Here is an 18,144-nt window from a genome sequence, read left to right on the forward strand (position 1 = left end):
ATTGAATAAAACCTATGAAATAGGGGCACACATAGAATGACCAATAAATGGAACAGAGCTTATATTTTTTCTGAGAACTATTCTACATATCAACAGGAAAAATACTTTTTCTGTTTTGAAAATATATTTTGTACAACAGTTTTGGGGTTTTTTTTACTTAAAATAAGGACTTGGGGCATACAGGCTAAATTTCTGCACGGGTATATTTAAATTTCTCTTGGCAGTGAGCCTGCTAGGTTTGAGAATCACAATATAAAGCTGTCAGCGTTTTCATATGCCTGAGCCTCAAAGCCAGCCCCGCTCAGTGCCCATAAAATTGTGAATTGTGTTTGCTGTGAGCAAAGATCCTGCGTTCTGCTCCTCTCTCCCATTACATGATTGCATGTGCATCACTTCTGAGGACACTGGGAGATATTAATGAAAGACCTTCCTGGCTCATCTCAGAATATACAGCCTGTCCTCAGCAGTGCACAGTGCCAGGTAAGGAGAGGGAAGCAGAAAAGAGAGGAGCTCCTTTCATTCCTGTCTGTTCCCAGAGGGAACCATTTATCAGGAGGGGACTGAGCTTGGTGTCTCAGAGGAGAATTGCTCCCTGCACACAGTGTCCCTGCCTGTGTCAGGTAAGGCACAGAATAAATCATAATAACACTGAGCTCTTCTTTTGTAACACCACATAGCCTTTCCACAGGCAGATTAGAGAAGACTGAACACATATTAGGGACCCTTAGCAGCTGTAGTTCCTCTTCAGAGCAGAGATAGATAAATAAAACGTTTCTCTGAGCTTCAGTTTGTCCCATGAGCTGTTGATTGCACTGTAAAGAGCAAGCTGAGTATCCAGTTGCAACGAATTTCAGATCATATTTACCCTCATATTTATTGAGACAGACCAATGGTAGCAATCCCAACATGTATTTAAAACACTGTGAGACAGGAGGTAGTTAAAACTTTATTAGATGTCTAATTTTTCTTACTGAAAAAAAAAAATATATATATATATATAAAACCAGCTTAAAAGAGAAAACCGTGGCAATTTTCATAGTGAACAAAATATATGTGCAAAAGGTAAAAGACAAAAAGAAATTAAAAAAAATCATAACGACAGAAAATGTTGGAACCTGTAAGCATTGAGAAGCATTGTTTATAAAGGTTATTCATAATCATTTTGCAGCAGCTTTGCCAGTAGCTCATGCCCCAGCAAGAGGATGAAAGGCATGAATAAAAACAGCTAGTACTGCAAGTAACTTGTGTGATGGTAAAAAAGGAAAAAAATAAAAAGAGAGAGAAAGATTTGCTTTAAAAAGGAGTGGAAGGTGTGGAAGGTTTTGGCTGGCATTTTAACTTCTTGATATATGTATGTTTAAAATTATACAGCATACTTTTGCTTTACCTTCAGCTGGAGTAGTTTAGCTCTAATACTGAAATATATATACTATATATATGTATAGCCTACTATTTGCAGTAATACTGAATTATTTATTGCAATAATATCATGTTATCTTGTTTTTCTGAAGTACAGCTGTCTGCTGGAGGATGAACATCTGATTCTTAAAACAGCAATAAAGGAATCCAGCAGAAGCATATTTCTTGGTACAACGGCACTGTGATAGACAGAAAATTATGTTTGTAGGAACTTCATGGGTTACTGTGGAGACATTCTTGATAGTGGCAAGGTCCTCATCAACCTTCCTAAGACTGTGTTTTCTCCTGGATCACACTCCAAAGTTGTGTCCATGTTTACACGATCAAAGTCCCTCTCTTCACAGAAAACCCAGTTTCAGTTACTGAACCCAAACAACTCTAAGAGATATTATTAACTCCATTTCTGAGAGATGAAATCTAAGATCACAAAGCTACTAAGGAACATTGGTCTTGTGACAGAACCCATCTTTTTTGTGTTGTCTTTAATCATGTCCCATATTATGAAGCTGTAATTTTGTCCTTTTTTTAATTCAAATTTTCGAGGCTTATATTGGAATCTCAGATTACTTAGATTTTATGACGTGCTATGTTCTAACTCTCTAAATATTGCAAACATATCCTAACATAGGTGAATACAAGATTTTGTTTATTTAAGAAATACATCTGCATAGGAATATTTGATTTGTTTTATTCTGGAATATATTATTTCTCATTATACCATGCTAGAGATAACCATCCAAGTCCAAGTCATTAAATACCTGTGAGACAAACAGCAGTTCAGTACATCAAAAAATTCCTTTATTATCAATAAATTCTGTACAGAACCCTAAGATTCATTAATTTATTTTCTCAGTGTATCAAAACAGATAAAGGCCTAAGGAGATTATGCATCTCTTCAGTAGGCCAATATCACTGGGAGCTATTTAGAAGGATCTTCCTCTGATTTAAAATCTTTCAGAGTGTCTGACTCCTGAAGTTCCAGAAGAGCATTTCCTACCTATTTTGTAAACAATAATTTCATCTATAAGCTTCATTTGAAAAGAAGAATGCTGGGAAATATTTCTTAATTTTTTCCCCTTGTATTTTATGTTTAATTCCCCTGCTCTCGTGCCCCCCGGTCAATCTTCTGGAACAGGAGAGCCCATACCAATTTATACACAATTATGAAACAAAATGCCAGTTTATGTATTTTCCTGATTCTGTATTCTGGCCATCTGGCATCCACTCAGGAAATTACTCAAGTATGATGTTTATCAAGTAGCAGCATTTAAGCATCTCATATTTAAGCTTCCAAGTTTAACCTACTCATACCTTATCCATCTATGTGAAAATACACAGTCAAAGTCAGAAAGCAATTCAACTTATTCTAAGATAAAAGTGCAAATTATCTCAGAACTTTACATTTAGACAGTTGAACTGAATAAAATTCCTGCTATTCTGCAGTGAGATTTACCTGCTTATTTAATGCATTGCTGAATTAGCCTTGATAACATGGAATGATGGGAGGCAGCTACTTCTGTCTTTGTAATTCTGTTTGACAGCAGGTATTTGATTAAAAAGGAATGGGAGCGCAATCCATACTTGTCAATCTCTGGAACTGTCAACAACAGTGAAGATGACACATCCTGTGATTTACAACAGCAGTCAATTAAAACTAATAGCAAAACTAATTAACCTTTCACAATGCAGAGCGTGACAGTTCTACTAGAACAACAACTTTGGTGTTGCCATCACCACAGCAAATTTAAACTCCTTGGCTTCTCAAATACCTTGTAGCAAATTAGTTAATAACCACCTCCTTTTAATAGCTAATTAATTATTAATAAATATAATCCTCTAAAAAGAGGTGTGCAGTCATAAAAAAAATGCATGAATGTTTTTTATCCTATGTATAGATATAGAAATATTTAAAAATATATTGCCTACAGTTGGCATGTTACAAAGGTGAACACAATGATGCTGTGCATGGCTGTGATCCTCTTGTGATATATCAGTAAGTGTATATTTGATACATATGAAACAGGTAAAATATCACACTAATTCAGCTTAAATATCTCTTATCCCTTTCAATTTTTACTCTAGCATATGGTTGTAGAACGTCTCTTTTTCACTCCTTGTTTCCTAAGCTAAAGTAGACAGTCATTTTTTAGTGCTTTACTGTATGGTTCCTTGCTGCTGTGATAATCCTGTTTTGCACCTCTTTCATCTGAAAATAATTTTTATTGAGGGAAATGTTACTCTCAAGTTAAAAATTGTTTTTCACTTCTTTGGGAAACCATATTAGTACTACCCTAAAAAGATATGCAATATCGCTTTTTCAGAGTTCAATTGTAGCATTTATCATCATCCAATCCATTCCATTCTCACATTGCTTATGATTGATGTTTTCTGAACTTATATAAGAAGGCAAAAGACTGTGACTGGGCACTGTATATTTTTATTTATTCCTACCAATGTAACCCTTGAGGTTTTCAAATCCCATGACACCCTGAAGAAGTTTATTTCTGTCACACCAAACATGATATTCATGTCCAGCTCAGCCCACCGTGAACACTCACCAGCTCTAAAATGGTTCACTAATGACTATTCCCTTCATCACTATATCTCTCATTTTCATTTAAAGAATTTACTCCACAAAACAAGGCACATATGCTCTATTTTTGCACACCCACCAAAGGAAAGACATATGATGCTTATATATGAGAAAGGGGGAAAAACTACACAATAGAAGGAATAGGAATCCCTTCTGAGTGTACAAAACTCTGGTGGGTTCTGAAGTGATGATTTATTTTAGTGTAATATTTTATAAGCCTGGTGTAAAGGCTCCTTCACTCACGCTGTGGGAGAAATGAAAATTAGTATGGAAGCATAATAAAGCTATAATCCTTCATGTGTTTGCAGCTGTAGATCATTGTTTTCCCCACAATGTTTAAATAGTAAAGCAGGATTGATTGTCCTGAAGAGTATCTGGCAATATAGAATAATCAATAGAAAATTTCCAGATGCTGAGAAATAGTGTTGGAATATTTAAATATAACTTGCTGGAAGCATATATCCTTTTTTCTGGCTCACAACATCACAAATGGCACCCAAGCCACCTCATCTCATCTTAAGCTGAATGCACACCTAAATGAAAAAGGAGGCACTAAGGCAATCAAGATGAGGTCCTAACAATTAATGCAAATAGAGATTAAAGAACAGACAGGGAATAAAGAAAATAAGCCAAGTACATTTTCCAGAAAAGCCTGTGATTAACTGAAAATTGCTTGAAACTAATATTAGGTTTGTCCTACTACTGTCCATACTGGGCTTCTTTTCATGTTTCTGGGAGTCAGTGCAAAAGCCAATACTGATCACAAATTTAGATTTAAACAAATTCTTTGAGGTGTGTCATGTATTCATCTGCAATTTGAGAATTTTATCTTCAGAGAAAAGAAGGCATAATTTTGTCTTGTATTTCTTTCAAGTCATTCAAAGTCCATAGTTTAACCAAGATGGGTCCAATGGAAACTCAACACTTTTCAGGGGAAGGGCATTAGAACAACAGAGATATAATGAACAATAATAGGGACATTGTTGGCCATTCCTTTTTGATCACAGCTAATAACGATCTTTTCTGTTGGCATCACAAGATGAAGACTTAATTATCTTTGCACAGCCATGCAGCAGGAAAAAATATTATTGCATATTCAAACCTATAAGAATGGTTTTCTGATTATTAGATATTGTGAAAGAATCACTTGCCTCATAACGGGTCCTCTCATACCTTAGAAACAATAGAAGAAATGCTGGCTCAGCTGAAGCTGAATTACAAATTTATTAGGGAATGTAACTAAATTAAGTTCCAGCTTAGCTGTTATTATTAGTTATTACACTTTTACTCATGATCCCTCATTTTTAGAGGGTGTTATTCAAATTTGATTATACATTTGTGATAAAAGAAGTAATCTTTACATACCACTTGTTAACTTAATACTATTTAATTGAGAACTGTCTCTAGATGTATCATAATTGTTTACATTCTACAGAGTTGCTTTGCACCTTACAACATCCTGGCACAAGCTTCTAGAATTTCCAGTAAAGTGTTAAATCCTGCTGGCACTGGAAATTATGTAATAAAAAAACCCCAGTTGCTTTATGGCTTGATTTCTTTTGAACTAATGTCTAAAGTGAAGAGAAATAATATTTTCAGTAGCAGGACAATAGATATAGAAGCACAACCCCACTAGGAGATGATGTTAGTATGGAGAGAATTGAGCTGAGGATGCTCTGCTCCCTCCCCCTACGCATTTAGGAGATACAGCCCTGCTCCTCTCTGCCTGGCTTCTGTAAAAGCTTGTGGGAGGACAGGCAGAGGAAAGGCAAAAGAGCTTTGTCTACATTTCCTTCCGTGCCTTCTCTCCATCTCGGAACTGATTTAGAGAGAATTTCATAAAATGTGGAAATAATGGCGCTGTATTTCTACCCACTAAGCAGAGAAATTACCTTTAATTTTAAAGGTCACTCTAGGCCCTTTGCTTTAAACTGTGTGAGTGATATTGCTCCACGTATGTAGGAAGGTGAAATGAAATGCTGACTTCACCAGCCTTGCTTCATTGCCTTTGAATATATTACTTTTAACACCCTATTGAAAGTTCCCTTTCTTCTTTACTTGCTCTTTTTTTCCCTTTTTGAAATGAGATTACTTTAGAGTCTTGTAGTAAATGTTTCTGAAAAGTTGAATTGCAGTGACCATTATGAGACTTGTAATAACTCCTAGAGAAATTTCTATTCTTGGTAAAAAAGCTCCACTGAGGCAAATAAATTTGAAGCATATAATCTAGTTATACAAGTGTATGGCATGTGCCTACCATTTGCTCATCCAAGCTGTACAGTTTCCTTACAATCCTGACTTAAAACTATGAACTGTAGGTAGCTATAAAAACTAAAAGAAAAAAAAAACCACAAAAACAAACCAAAACCAAAACTAAATTAAGCAAGCAAAACAAAAAAAACAACAAAAAAAAAACTAAAAGAGAAAAAAAAACCCCATAAAATTTTACTTCTCTCCAAGTTAGAAGATACATTCGGTTTCCTTTCATATTACTGAGGGTTGCTTTTTCTGCTTTTCCAGGTAAAACACAGGTTATGGGTGAAATCAAGATTGCATTAAAGAAGGAAATGAAGACAGATGGAGAACAACTGATAGTAGAAATCCTTCAGTGCAGAAATATCACATACAAATTTAAATCTCCAGATCATCTTCCAGGTATCAGTAAGAAAACAGCTTCATGATACTTTGAAAACATTAAGTAGGTTGCATCTTAAGTTATTTAACATCATCACTAAAATGGAAAAGAAAATTGCTTCTTAGCCAGGATGACATATTGTACAGGATTCTTTTTGAAAACTTTCTTTTCTCCTATGAGCAACTTTAATGAAAGAAAAACATTTTGTAGAAGCAAATTATCTCTCAGAAGTTAATAATTTTAGTTTACTTTTTATTTTTAAAAATTAATCCATTTTTAACTTTAGTAAAAATTATAAATTAGGTTATCAAAGAACAGTTATAATTAGTAGAAGATTGTAGTTTTGTGAAAAAGCTTTTTAAAAACAAAAATCTCCTGTTCATAATGATATTTTCATACATAGATAAAGATATCAAGGTATTTGATTTTGTTTAATGATAGTATCATAAACACGAAATAATTCCTGTGGATTTAGTGGGATGGGTCCATTTCTACACCATGTGAATGAGAACAGAACATGACTTTGTAAAATATCATTTTTTCATAAAAATTCCCCTTTACTGAAATCATTAACAGCAAAGATTATTTAAAAGCTTCTGTATTTAACTCATTGAACTATTCTTCCCCAGACCTGTATGTGAAGCTGTATGTTGTCAATATCTCTACCCAAAAGAGAGTAATTAAGAAGAAAACCAGGGTATGCAGGCATGACCGAGAGCCTTCGTTCAATGAAACATTTAGATTTAGCTTGAGTCCTGCTGGGCATTCTCTTCAGGTAATTCTGCATTTTATTAAATCCTAATTTTTGATGTTGTCCATGCTGTGCTATGGGCATTTGAGCTTGATCTACTCAGTTGTTTGCTGAAAAGAGAAAACTACAAATAAAGTAATCCAGTTATATAATAATGAAAATATCAGGCTAGAGGAGACATTAAAAGATGGATTACTCCATCACACCACGCTCATGAAGGGTATTTATAGATCAGGCCTGAAAATTTTAGGCTTGATCTGTTCTTAAAATCCCCCAGAGAAGGGAATTATACATACCTTCCAAGAATAATTTCCTATGTATTTAAAAAGTTTAGTGCAATATCAAAATTAAATATGTCATATTTTTAAATTAAGCTCGCTTATCCTTAAGTATCCCCACTAAGTACAGAGGAAAACTGATGTGCCTTTTTTATTAATTAAAAAAAAAATAGGGTTTACATTGAAAGGCTGTTATTTTACCTCTTGTCTCCTTTTCCAGGCTGAGTCAGCCAAATTTCTTTGATATGTTCTTTTGCCTAAATGCTTAATCATTTTATCATTCTCTCCATTTCTCCAACTTCTTTAAAAGTTGTGGTACATAGAATTTGACACAATAGTCATAATCTCAGATGCTGATGCCAAGCCAGATAGTCTCTGATACATTTGTAATGGAGCTGACTTTTTGTTAGTCTGTGACACATCAAATGATGCATGGAACTGGGTCAGGAATGGTCCCTCCACTGTGTTTTAGTTTCTTCTACAGATTTGTTCATATGGCCAGACTTGATTTTTTTTTTAAACAGGTTGGATCCAGTTTGTCCATCTTCATTTATTTTCACATTAGGAGATAACAAGTATAAGCCATATATTCATATTTCCTCCAGTCACTAGAGAGGGATGAGCAATTCAAGGGGTATCTGCATGCCAAACTTAAAAGTCAGTGGAAGACCTTGTTGGGCATATCAGTGTCCAGTTAATGAACCTTGAAATTTGCCAGACCAACCTGAATAAGACAGCTGCATTGTGGTGACTAAAGTTAGTCTGAATTATCTAAGTGCCAACATTATGCTTATTGCTTGTATTATTAACATTACAGTCAAAATTGATGTTACTTACAAAACAAGACCCCCCCCAAAATAGATACTCTTTTTCCTGTGTTAACATGTCCTAACATCTTATTGTTTCAACAGACAAAATAAAAGACTATTTAAAAATTGACATTTTCTGGGAAAAGCCAAAGTGCTCAATAAAGTCTTGCCAAAGTTTAAGAGCTCCCATAAAAAAATTGTTTCCAGCGGAGGTTTGAAGAGGCAACCACATAGGGTAGACCAGTAAAGAAGAATACAAAGAGTCCTATGGAAAAATAATCCATCAGGTTTTAAGGAGGGAGATAGCAAGTGACATATTTGTAAGAACAGTTAGCCTGAGACTTGACAGCATTCCTCTGGAACTGTGTGATACAAAGACGAGAGGGGGCTGAGAGGAGACCTCACTGTGTGCTTCAACACGTTCTTGAGGGGAAGCAGAAGGGCAGGCACTGATCTGTTCACTGCTGTCACCTGTGACAGGATTGAACAGCCTGAAGCAGAGTCAGGGAGGTTTAGGTTGTACGTCAGGAGAAAGTTTTCACCCAGAGGGAGGTTGGGCACTGGAACAGGTTACCCAGGGAAGTGGTCACGGCACCAAACCTGACAGAATTCAGGAAACCTTTCGACAACACTATCAGGCACTTGGTGCAGATACTGGGGTGCCATGCACAGGACCAAGAGTTGTATTCAATGATCCTGATTGATGTCTTTAAACTCAGTATATTCTACAATTCTATGATTTTATGATATGTTCTGATGCACACCAGAGCTAAGAGAATGAAGGCCATAAAAATATCCTGCAAAATATCAAGGAAAAAGTTTAAACAAAGAAAGTGTTTCTGCTTCATGAGTATTGTATCTTGAGCTGTAAAATGTATTGCCTTTATATAATTTAAGTTCTAAATATTTTCACACAAAAGGTAACTGAAAAAAATTATAGGAGAAATTTACAGATGAAAGACATCAAATTCTGTTTAATGCAAATTTACTGCCTGTGAGTCAGGATAGTCTGCAGACCTTAGGTATTGTGAGTGAGTGTAACTACATAATTGCTTTGTTCTTATATTCTGCCTTATACACTGCCCTCTGCACTTTTGCAAGCAAAATATTTGTCTGAAGAGAGCTTTAATCTGACTCAGTGCATCTGTTTTTATGTGCTCTTCAAGCTCAACAGTCAATTTGTTCCTATGGCAAAGCATGAACCTAGATGATTTAAATGCTGAATTTGAGTGGTGAACATTTAGAGCCAAAGAGATGAACACAGTCCAAAGAGATTTAGGGGAGAGGGAAATTAAACAAACCCAGACTTTATAGAACAAAAATGGAACTGGAAGATGATGGGAGAAAATAAGATCAGAGAGGGAATAAGATGAGATCAAATATGATAATAATGAAAGGTACAATGTAAAGAGTGATGAGAACCAACAAGAAGCAGAAATTAAGACAAGGGAGTGCAGTCTAAAAATCAGCAGGAAGGGGTGTGAATATTCTCCATAAAAATGAATCCATGGGCAGTTGAGAAAAAAGAAGGAAGAAAAAAAAATTAATAAAAGCTTGAATTGTCTGGTACAGAGTACTGAGTATTAAGAAATAAAACCCGTGGGGCTTTTAAACTAAGAGTAGCTGATCCAGGATAACAAGACTGGAATTGAAAGCCTGAAACACAGAGGAACAAAGGATGAGAGACAGACAAGCTAGAGAAGATAGATCCTAAGGTTCTATCTGGGAGGAGTAGGGAGGAGGATCAAGGACACAACTAATGAAAAATTGGATAAATTTTTTTCTGTCCCAAAACTGTTAATTGCCTCAGAATGAAAACATTCTGCAGAAAATATTTTGACAATTTTCAGACAGGCACTTTCCTCAGCCCCTGGCAGTTTTTTCCTCAATTCTCTGATTTCCCTGTTCGTTGGTAACTCACCTGGGACCCTTCTGGAAAGCACTAAACTGCTCACTCCTGGCTTACTGCAATTAGAAATACATAATGTCCTGTGCAAGGCTAATCAGAAAAACCCAGAAGAACAAATTTCACAGATATTCTGGTTTGGCTTTCCAGCTTCTGAGCAGTCCCTTCTTCAGCAAACATCAAAACTAGGCACCTAGAAAGACATCTGCAGTGGAGGCAGGCTGCCTATTTTCCTCAAGGACACATTTTCTGATTAATGGAGTTTCCTATTAATTCAGTGCCTAAAAGTTTTCCCTTCTCAAACCTGTTGGTTGGTAGCCATTAGGTGTCTAAACTGTCCAGGCTGCCAACTGATATCAAAATTTGACAAGGAAGTAGGAAGCTTATTCAGGAAAACATTGGCAAATTTCTTCCCTTTTGAAATTTATTTAAAATTTTATTTGCAATGTAAAGTTTGCATTCTTAACATTTCTTTCCAAATCAGGATGGAAACTTTTAAAAAATTGCGAAGTTCTTGATTACAGAAAATTCTATTTCTTCTACAGACCTGTTACATTTCTGCTGCCATGTGATTACAGCAGAGTACAAAACCCTTGTGTTCTGTCATTTTTCTTCTAGCATAGATTTTTGAAACCAAACAACAAAATGCTCACTTTTCTCTCTTGCTGGTTCACATGGAGAATGACAGCCTCCTCCCATTATCAGTTACTTTCCTTGCTTGTTGTTTGTTAGGTCTGCTCAGCAACTGAATATTGCAAACCTGCTGCTAATGCTGTCATGGAAATACAAATCTTCATTATTTCTTTCTCTTTTTGAAAAACTTAGGAAGTTATAAAACACACACAAAAAAAAAAAAAACCACAAAACCAAAAAACTCCCCCACATTGTGCTTGTTAATTCAGTTACTTAAGAATTATGAAATGCTATAATTTTTCTGAATATGTAACTGTAACTCATGCCATGAATTATACATATTATCAAGTGCATTTTCCTAGAAACATGTATAATGAACCTATAGAATGAGACAAGTGCTTCAGAAAAGTGTATTGTTTGCATGGCACAAACCTCTTTCACTGGAAAATATGTGGTTGGATGACATTTCACAGAAAGCCTTGTACAGACTTCCACAGACTTAACAAGAGCTGCTACATCACTTGTACAAAGCTTTGTCTTGTAACTTAAAACTTTACCTTATGCTCATCTTTGGTAACCAGTAGGTGAACAAATTGCTCATTAACATTCAAGATTGTCATCTTCTAATTGCTACGTCCCATGATAAGGAAACAGAAGCAGAAGAAGTTTCAATTTTCACAGGGCTTTATGTGGAGGGAAAGGTGACTCTAAAAAGTGATTGGCAATGTTTCTTTTCTGTGCTTGGCATATTTGAGCTCAACATTCCTGAATCTTTCATATTTTGCTTTGTGAACATTGATGATGATGATAATGATTATTATTATTATTTTCACAGATTCTGCTTGTCTCCAATGGAGGGAAGTTTATGAAAAAGACACTTATTGGGGAAGCTTATATCTGGCTTGACAAAGTGGATCTAAGGAAAAGAATAGTAAACTGGCACAAACTGTTGGTCAGCTCCACACAAACACACTGAGCAGAGATGTCTGCTTAGGGCACAAAACATGCAGAGTCTGCTCTAAACAGAATCACTTCAAGAATATAGTTTGATATCATTGTGTTTAGCTAGTCTTTCAGATTACAAAGTAGAAAAGAGCAGTCTCTGGGCTACAAAGCACACTTAAATGAGGGCTAGTACACTTATTTTTGCTGCAAAAACACAGCAAAAGGAGAAGAAAATCTGGGCCCAGAAGTTAAAGTGAGGCTGTTTGAAACAAAGACTGATATGAGGGCTCCGTGTTGTTGGACTCTTTGTGAAGAGAGGAACTGTGAAGGAAACGCTGAAGGCTGGAGGCAGGTGCTACCGCAGAGCTCGGCTGTAGCTGGAGGGAGTGTGATGGGAAGCACATTCTGCTTTCCTGTGCAACCAGAAGGAGATCATTTTATGCAAAACAACCTAGGGTGACTGACTTTCCAAAATCTCACTTATTAAAAGTGTAAAACTTTCTCCTTTGCACCTTAGGATCTCTGATAATTTGCTGTAGTGAGATTATGCCACTTGACACAAACTGCAAGGTGTTTGCAAGAGTGGTAATATTATTTTACATTACCTTTTTCCTTCCTTCCTTTCCCTTCTGAAACTAGGCTGTGGAGAATCAGATCTGATTGTTTAATTTGTTTCTGTGTGTTAACAATGGATATAAACAACTCTCCTAGAATGTGATGAATAAAATTATATAAGCTGTCTATAACTTGGGATGTGGTTTTAAAGAGAAAGGACAGGTTATAAACCACACTACATCAGACAGCTAAAATGCTGTTTCAATGTCAGTGACACCGTATTTCAGCCCACCCTTTCAGTCAGGTCTAAATCAGTTGTAGATTGAAGAGACAAGTACTGGCACTGATGCAATTATTTCAACAAGTCCTCATGTTTTTCAGCCACCAGTCTTGCTCTGAAACTGTAAAAAGACTATGAATTCTAGGCTATTTTGTGGGCACCTGGGAGCAGCAGCCCCACCGTGCCAGCAGTGACCCTCTCGATGCAGGGCTCTGTATCAACACTAGTGACACACTTGAAATCTAAGGGGAAGGGACAGCAGGGCAGTTCCTGATGGATGCTGCTGCATCAGAATGATGAATATCCTCTTGCTATCTCAGGTGAATGTCTGAGCATAATCCACTCAACAGCGTGGCTTCTTGGTTAGGAAAGAAGTAAATAAGAAGGTAATTTGCAACTTTTAATTCTGTGTAAGCACATCCAAGCATAAAGTCCCTCTTTCAGGGGTTTGAAGCCGAGCAGTTAGCTCACTTGGGAGGAAACTACTGCCAGGCATGGCTTAGGCTGCTTGCTGTATTTTCCCCTGTACCATGTTTGAAGAAAGGAGAGCTTTTCCTCCCATTCCTAAAAGTACAGCAAGTTTGTTAAAACCCAAGAATTAATGGTACTAACTCCCATGTTACTCAGAAGTCATTTACTATTTCACAGCTTCCATAAAAAGAAGTTTCCCTGGAAATATGATCTCATGACTTTTGCATACTTAAAAGGAAATTATTTAATTTCTGCATGTCAGATATTTATTTTTCTGGCCCAAAAAAATACTTTGCAGTTTTCATTAAATTGTTTGATGTATATTGTCTTATATTTTCTGAATATGTAGTACACTTCCACAGGTTGTAAAAGACCAGGTGAAAATCTACTTCTGGAAAATATTATATGCTTTAAAAAGAAAAAGGAAAAAAATAAAGCTTAGGTTATTAAGCAACTGGATTGGCTGTGAAAAAGCTACACCATTTAATCTGGTGACACTTCCCACATACAGTTTTTGCTTTATGTTTATCAACTTAAAATATCAGCATGGAACAGGAATATGAAAAGAGGCATGCAAATGATATTAATGCTACACACACCAAGGAAATTCCTGTTGTTCATAACCTGCTGGTAGCCCGCTTAACTTGCAAGCAGAACAATCTTACCAAATTCTTACTGACAGTGGAAGTAGGGTGTGTGCTTTAATGTTGAATTTTATGCTTTCACCAGTATATGTATACCCTTCCTCTCATATATTTTAAGAACAGTCCTCTGAAGTTATTGTAAAAATTCTATGTTTTGATGTTGTATATGTTTTTGTAAGAAAATACGTCAATGAAAAAATCCCCAACTGAAACAAAAAAATCCTGTGTGGATACATTTGACATATGTGTTGCTCTCTTGGTGGGTTATCTTGCATTCCTGATGACTATCCTGTGTTTGTACTTTGAAAAAAGACCTGCAAAAAAAAAAAAAAAAAAATCTGTGTGAAGCGCAAGCCATGAGGTGTGCAATTTTGTGCAAACTGCTGGTGATTTTGTTCTTGCTAAGATTTCCTACAAAGGGAGCAAGTCGCACTGGTAGTTGCTATGGAGATTTCTGAGAGGAAGGAGCAGTCTCTGGCTGCCTGTAATCATCATCTGTAACTGAGATCGTAGCCAGACGTGCTTTGCTCTCACACTTGTGCAAATATGACTGAAATTCCGAAATTTTGTTGAATACTTTTGTTGAGCGTGGCTGTAGGGGACAGCTGCCTTTGAGGCTAATCAGCTGTCGGCAACTGGTTTAATTCGAGCGTTTTTGGTTCTCTGAACAACACCCAAAATGTTTCAGCATGTTGAAATGGCAGTTTTGGACTCCAGCTATGAAACACAAAGAGTGGAGTTTGTGAGGAACACGGCGCTGCCTTGGAGAGCTGCAGCAAGGACGGGGCTCTTTCGCTGTCCCCCGGGGTGGGTGTGTGTCACACCTGGGCACACTCACTCGGCTTTCTGAGGCAGCATCATGCAGAGGTCAGAGAATGCCACCAAAGTGTGCCAAGTTCCTTTTTTTGACCAAATTTCTAGGTTGTACTGAAATCACTCTATGCAACACAGATTCATGTTTGAATGCATAGTTTCTTTTTTTGTTGTTTGTTTGTTTTATGAATGAAGTCAGGAAAAACTCTCATGACAATGTTTTTTTAAAAAAAAACAATCAAACAAGGACTATTAGTATTTTTTTACCGTTTTTGTATATATCTCAGTATATTTTATTTCTTTTACCTCATTAATTTTTGCTTATTTTATCTGGCCAAATGTGCTTAGATGTGGCAACAGCTTTTATCATTTCTGAGTAATTGATTATTAATGACTTCACATATTTTGATGATTGCTTTGAAGATACATATTGCAGGGAGGCAATAGCAGAGGCATTTAACTCTTTTAATTCATAAATCTTCTGAGAAAACAGAAATTGAAGCTGCTTCTTAGTTCAAGCCTTGTAGAGTGGAAACAAACTGAAAAATGAGCAAAAGCACAGTGTGTGTGTTTACAAATGACAGGGATTTATAACATTATCATTGTTATTAGTATGCATAAAATGAGCAGCAAACAGCCTTTTTTTTTTCCACTTTAAAACTAGACATGAGAGTTACTATGATGAATGTTGAGCTAGTTCTTTATCATTACACTTTAAAGGGATAGTATCCAGGGGCAATGAGTGCTGCTTCTTTATTATTACCCACAGTTTTATATTACATGGATCCTGTACGGAAGAACCAAAAACCAGTTTAAGTCAGTAACAACCAATCTGCTGATTTGAACTGGTTTTAAATCAAAACCTCGGAAATATTTGAGTTATTTTTCTGGATGCTGGATGTTTGCATGGCTGTGTTGTGGGATATGGTAGCTGGTAACCAGCTGATATTGATTCATACTTTGAGAATGATGATGAAGAAGAAGAAGACATCTATTATATTGTAAGCTAGTGTGAGCCCAATAGAGATTATTTAATTAGGATTTAGTTTCATGGAGATATCATAAAGATGTTAATAGTATTTTTTTAAATTATTATTTGAATCATAACTGACACTATTTTTAACTAGTTTATTTTCATTGCTACAATGTTGAATGTCCCAGATTCATTATTTGAGTATATATCTAGATATGTACATACCTATGTGAATAGCAGAGAAAATTTGTGTGAGTGTAACTTATAAAGGTAATTAAACAGAGAGAAAATTTACCATAAGTATCCACCTACATTATATTTAAACACTAGTCCTACACGCCCTGTGAATTTTCTGTACACCTGGCATGTAGGATGAATTGCTCTTTATAAATACATATTGCCTTTAGAAGGAAAATAGGAAGAATAAGAACCGGATACTCTCTCTTTAAACCATAGAAACATTTTAATGTTTTCTATATGTTCTGTTTTATTCTTTTGAAAAAATTAATAAGCAAATATATTGATGAGCTCAAAAGTTATAATATATATAGATATCCATAATTACAACTAGATGATTTGACGAGAGTCATTTTCTTAATTTGTTACCCTGTAAATAAATATACATTTTTGTAAAACAAACTGAGTTTAAATTATTAACTCCATTCGACACCCAAGCATGTGAGTGTGTCCTTATTTGATTGTATCTTATAGATGTTCAGTGATGTGCTCAGGTGCTCAACAATGGCTGACTAACGTGTGTGCTGTCGTGCTACAGACAATGCATACAGCAGACACAATGTTTAAAAAAAATCCAAAAAACACCAAAAAAAAAAACCCTGCAAAAAAAACAACAAAAAAAGAAGATTAGTCCTTGGGCAAATGTAATGTTTCCACAGTGAATGTTGCATGCATAGGTGGTGATCTGTTGATATTCATTTCGTTTTAAATTTATTTTCATTTTGCTTCCAGAATCATCAGGAAAAATTAAAATAAAACAGACGAGTTCTAAAAGTTGTAAAAACTGAAACAAAAGCAGTATGAGATTGTATAAAAATGCTTGTAAATCTGTCCCAGTTTTCACTTTATGTATAAATCCATCCCATGGTTTTGTGATTGTATACAGGATGTATCTTGAGAACTTATGCAAATTGTGCTCTATAAAGGCTGTTATCCCAGTCTGACAAATAAATATTTAAAATATGTGGTTTGCTTTCTTTTTCCTGATTAACATTAAAACCTATTTTGCTGGTTTATGTTTCCCATTTGTAGACTGCAGTGCTTTTGTGGTGCTGCTGTATATGCTGCCTATACTCTTCTGTCCCATTTCAGCATTACCAAACCTCCCAGGGTATAACTCATCTCCCACACTTCATTTGGAAATAAAGAACGGTTAATTTGTCAGAGCTTTTTTCCCAAAATTTCAGAACCAGAATCACATTCAGCTTGTTGATATCTTCATACAGTTTCATCTCTGGCATCCTGTATAGGCAACAAATATATGTGTATACAACAGCACAGTTTAGGAATATCCAGGGGTTTGTCTCCTCAATGTGAAGAAAAGGTGAATTAAAAATGTAGCCTAACTCTGTATCCTTGTAAGTTCCTGATGGAGACATAATAAGAAAGAATAGAATAAATCCTAGAAGGATTTTCTCTGGTTCATTCCTCAAGCAGAAAGAAGGTTTCCAGGAGCAATATATTTTAGTCTTTACTATTATAAACAAGAAATCACTTTCTTAAAGCAATCATTTTTTGTAGTACTGAATTTCACCTGACTAGTATAACTTATGTGGTGCTTTCCCATTGAGACTGTATTTTTGAGCCATGTCTAGATCTATATTCATTATATTTGCATAGTTTCCCTATTCGATACAAATAATTTTAAAACCCCCAAACATGCTCCCCAAGCGATATAAATTGTTGTTTTAGTCTGGCACCTGAACATATAGACTAGAATTTCTTTCCATGAGTTGATGCCTTTTTCTCAAAAAATAATGTAATGAGAAATAGACAACCCTTTTTCACATTAGCCCATCTGCTACAGCACTGACACAGGCTGACTTTTGTTAATGCTCATCAGGAAAGAAACTTGATTTCCCGGTGCCTGCCCTACATCACTGTGCCTAAGGTATGAGTTCAAGGTACTTTGGGTACCTCTCTCTAAGAAAATAGTTAAGACTACAGCAAACACTTCACCCCACACTCAGCCCAAATTTTTGACATCCTCTTTTATTTTGGTGAGAAAGCTCCTGCTCAGCATACTGGCCCTCTGGAAATGGTTAGAAAATAATCCTGAAGTGTTAATGGAGAATTATCTGCTGTGGAAGCTGTAGGTTTATCTGAATTTAGCTCTAGGAAACTAGTTTACAGACAGAAAATCCCAGAGTCCCTTTACAGACACAGAAAGAATGATTAAATAATATGCTTATTTTTAAATAA

At 35.8% G+C, this 18,144-nt stretch overlaps 1 protein-coding gene across 6 annotated transcripts in view; it reads left to right on the forward strand.

The window, feature by feature from the left end:
* Positions 1 to 16,907, forward strand: part of PCLO (piccolo presynaptic cytomatrix protein) — a 313,621-nt gene extending 296,714 nt beyond the window's left edge. For all 6 annotated transcript variants that reach the window (XM_072919151.1, XM_072919156.1, XM_072919164.1 and 3 more), the window contains 3 exons: positions 6,533 to 6,667; positions 7,277 to 7,422; positions 11,860 to 16,907. In XM_072919151.1, coding sequence (XP_072775252.1) covers positions 6,533 to 6,667; positions 7,277 to 7,422; positions 11,860 to 12,000 — 422 coding nt within the window. In that variant the 3' untranslated portion in view covers positions 12,001 to 16,907. The remainder of the gene's footprint in view (positions 1 to 6,532; positions 6,668 to 7,276; positions 7,423 to 11,859) is intronic.
* The last annotated feature ends 1,237 nt before the right edge of the window (positions 16,908 to 18,144 follow it).

The sequence above is a fragment of the Taeniopygia guttata genome, chromosome 1A (genome assembly GCF_048771995.1).
Source record: "Taeniopygia guttata chromosome 1A, bTaeGut7.mat, whole genome shotgun sequence".
NCBI lineage: Eukaryota > Metazoa > Chordata > Aves > Passeriformes > Estrildidae > Taeniopygia > Taeniopygia guttata.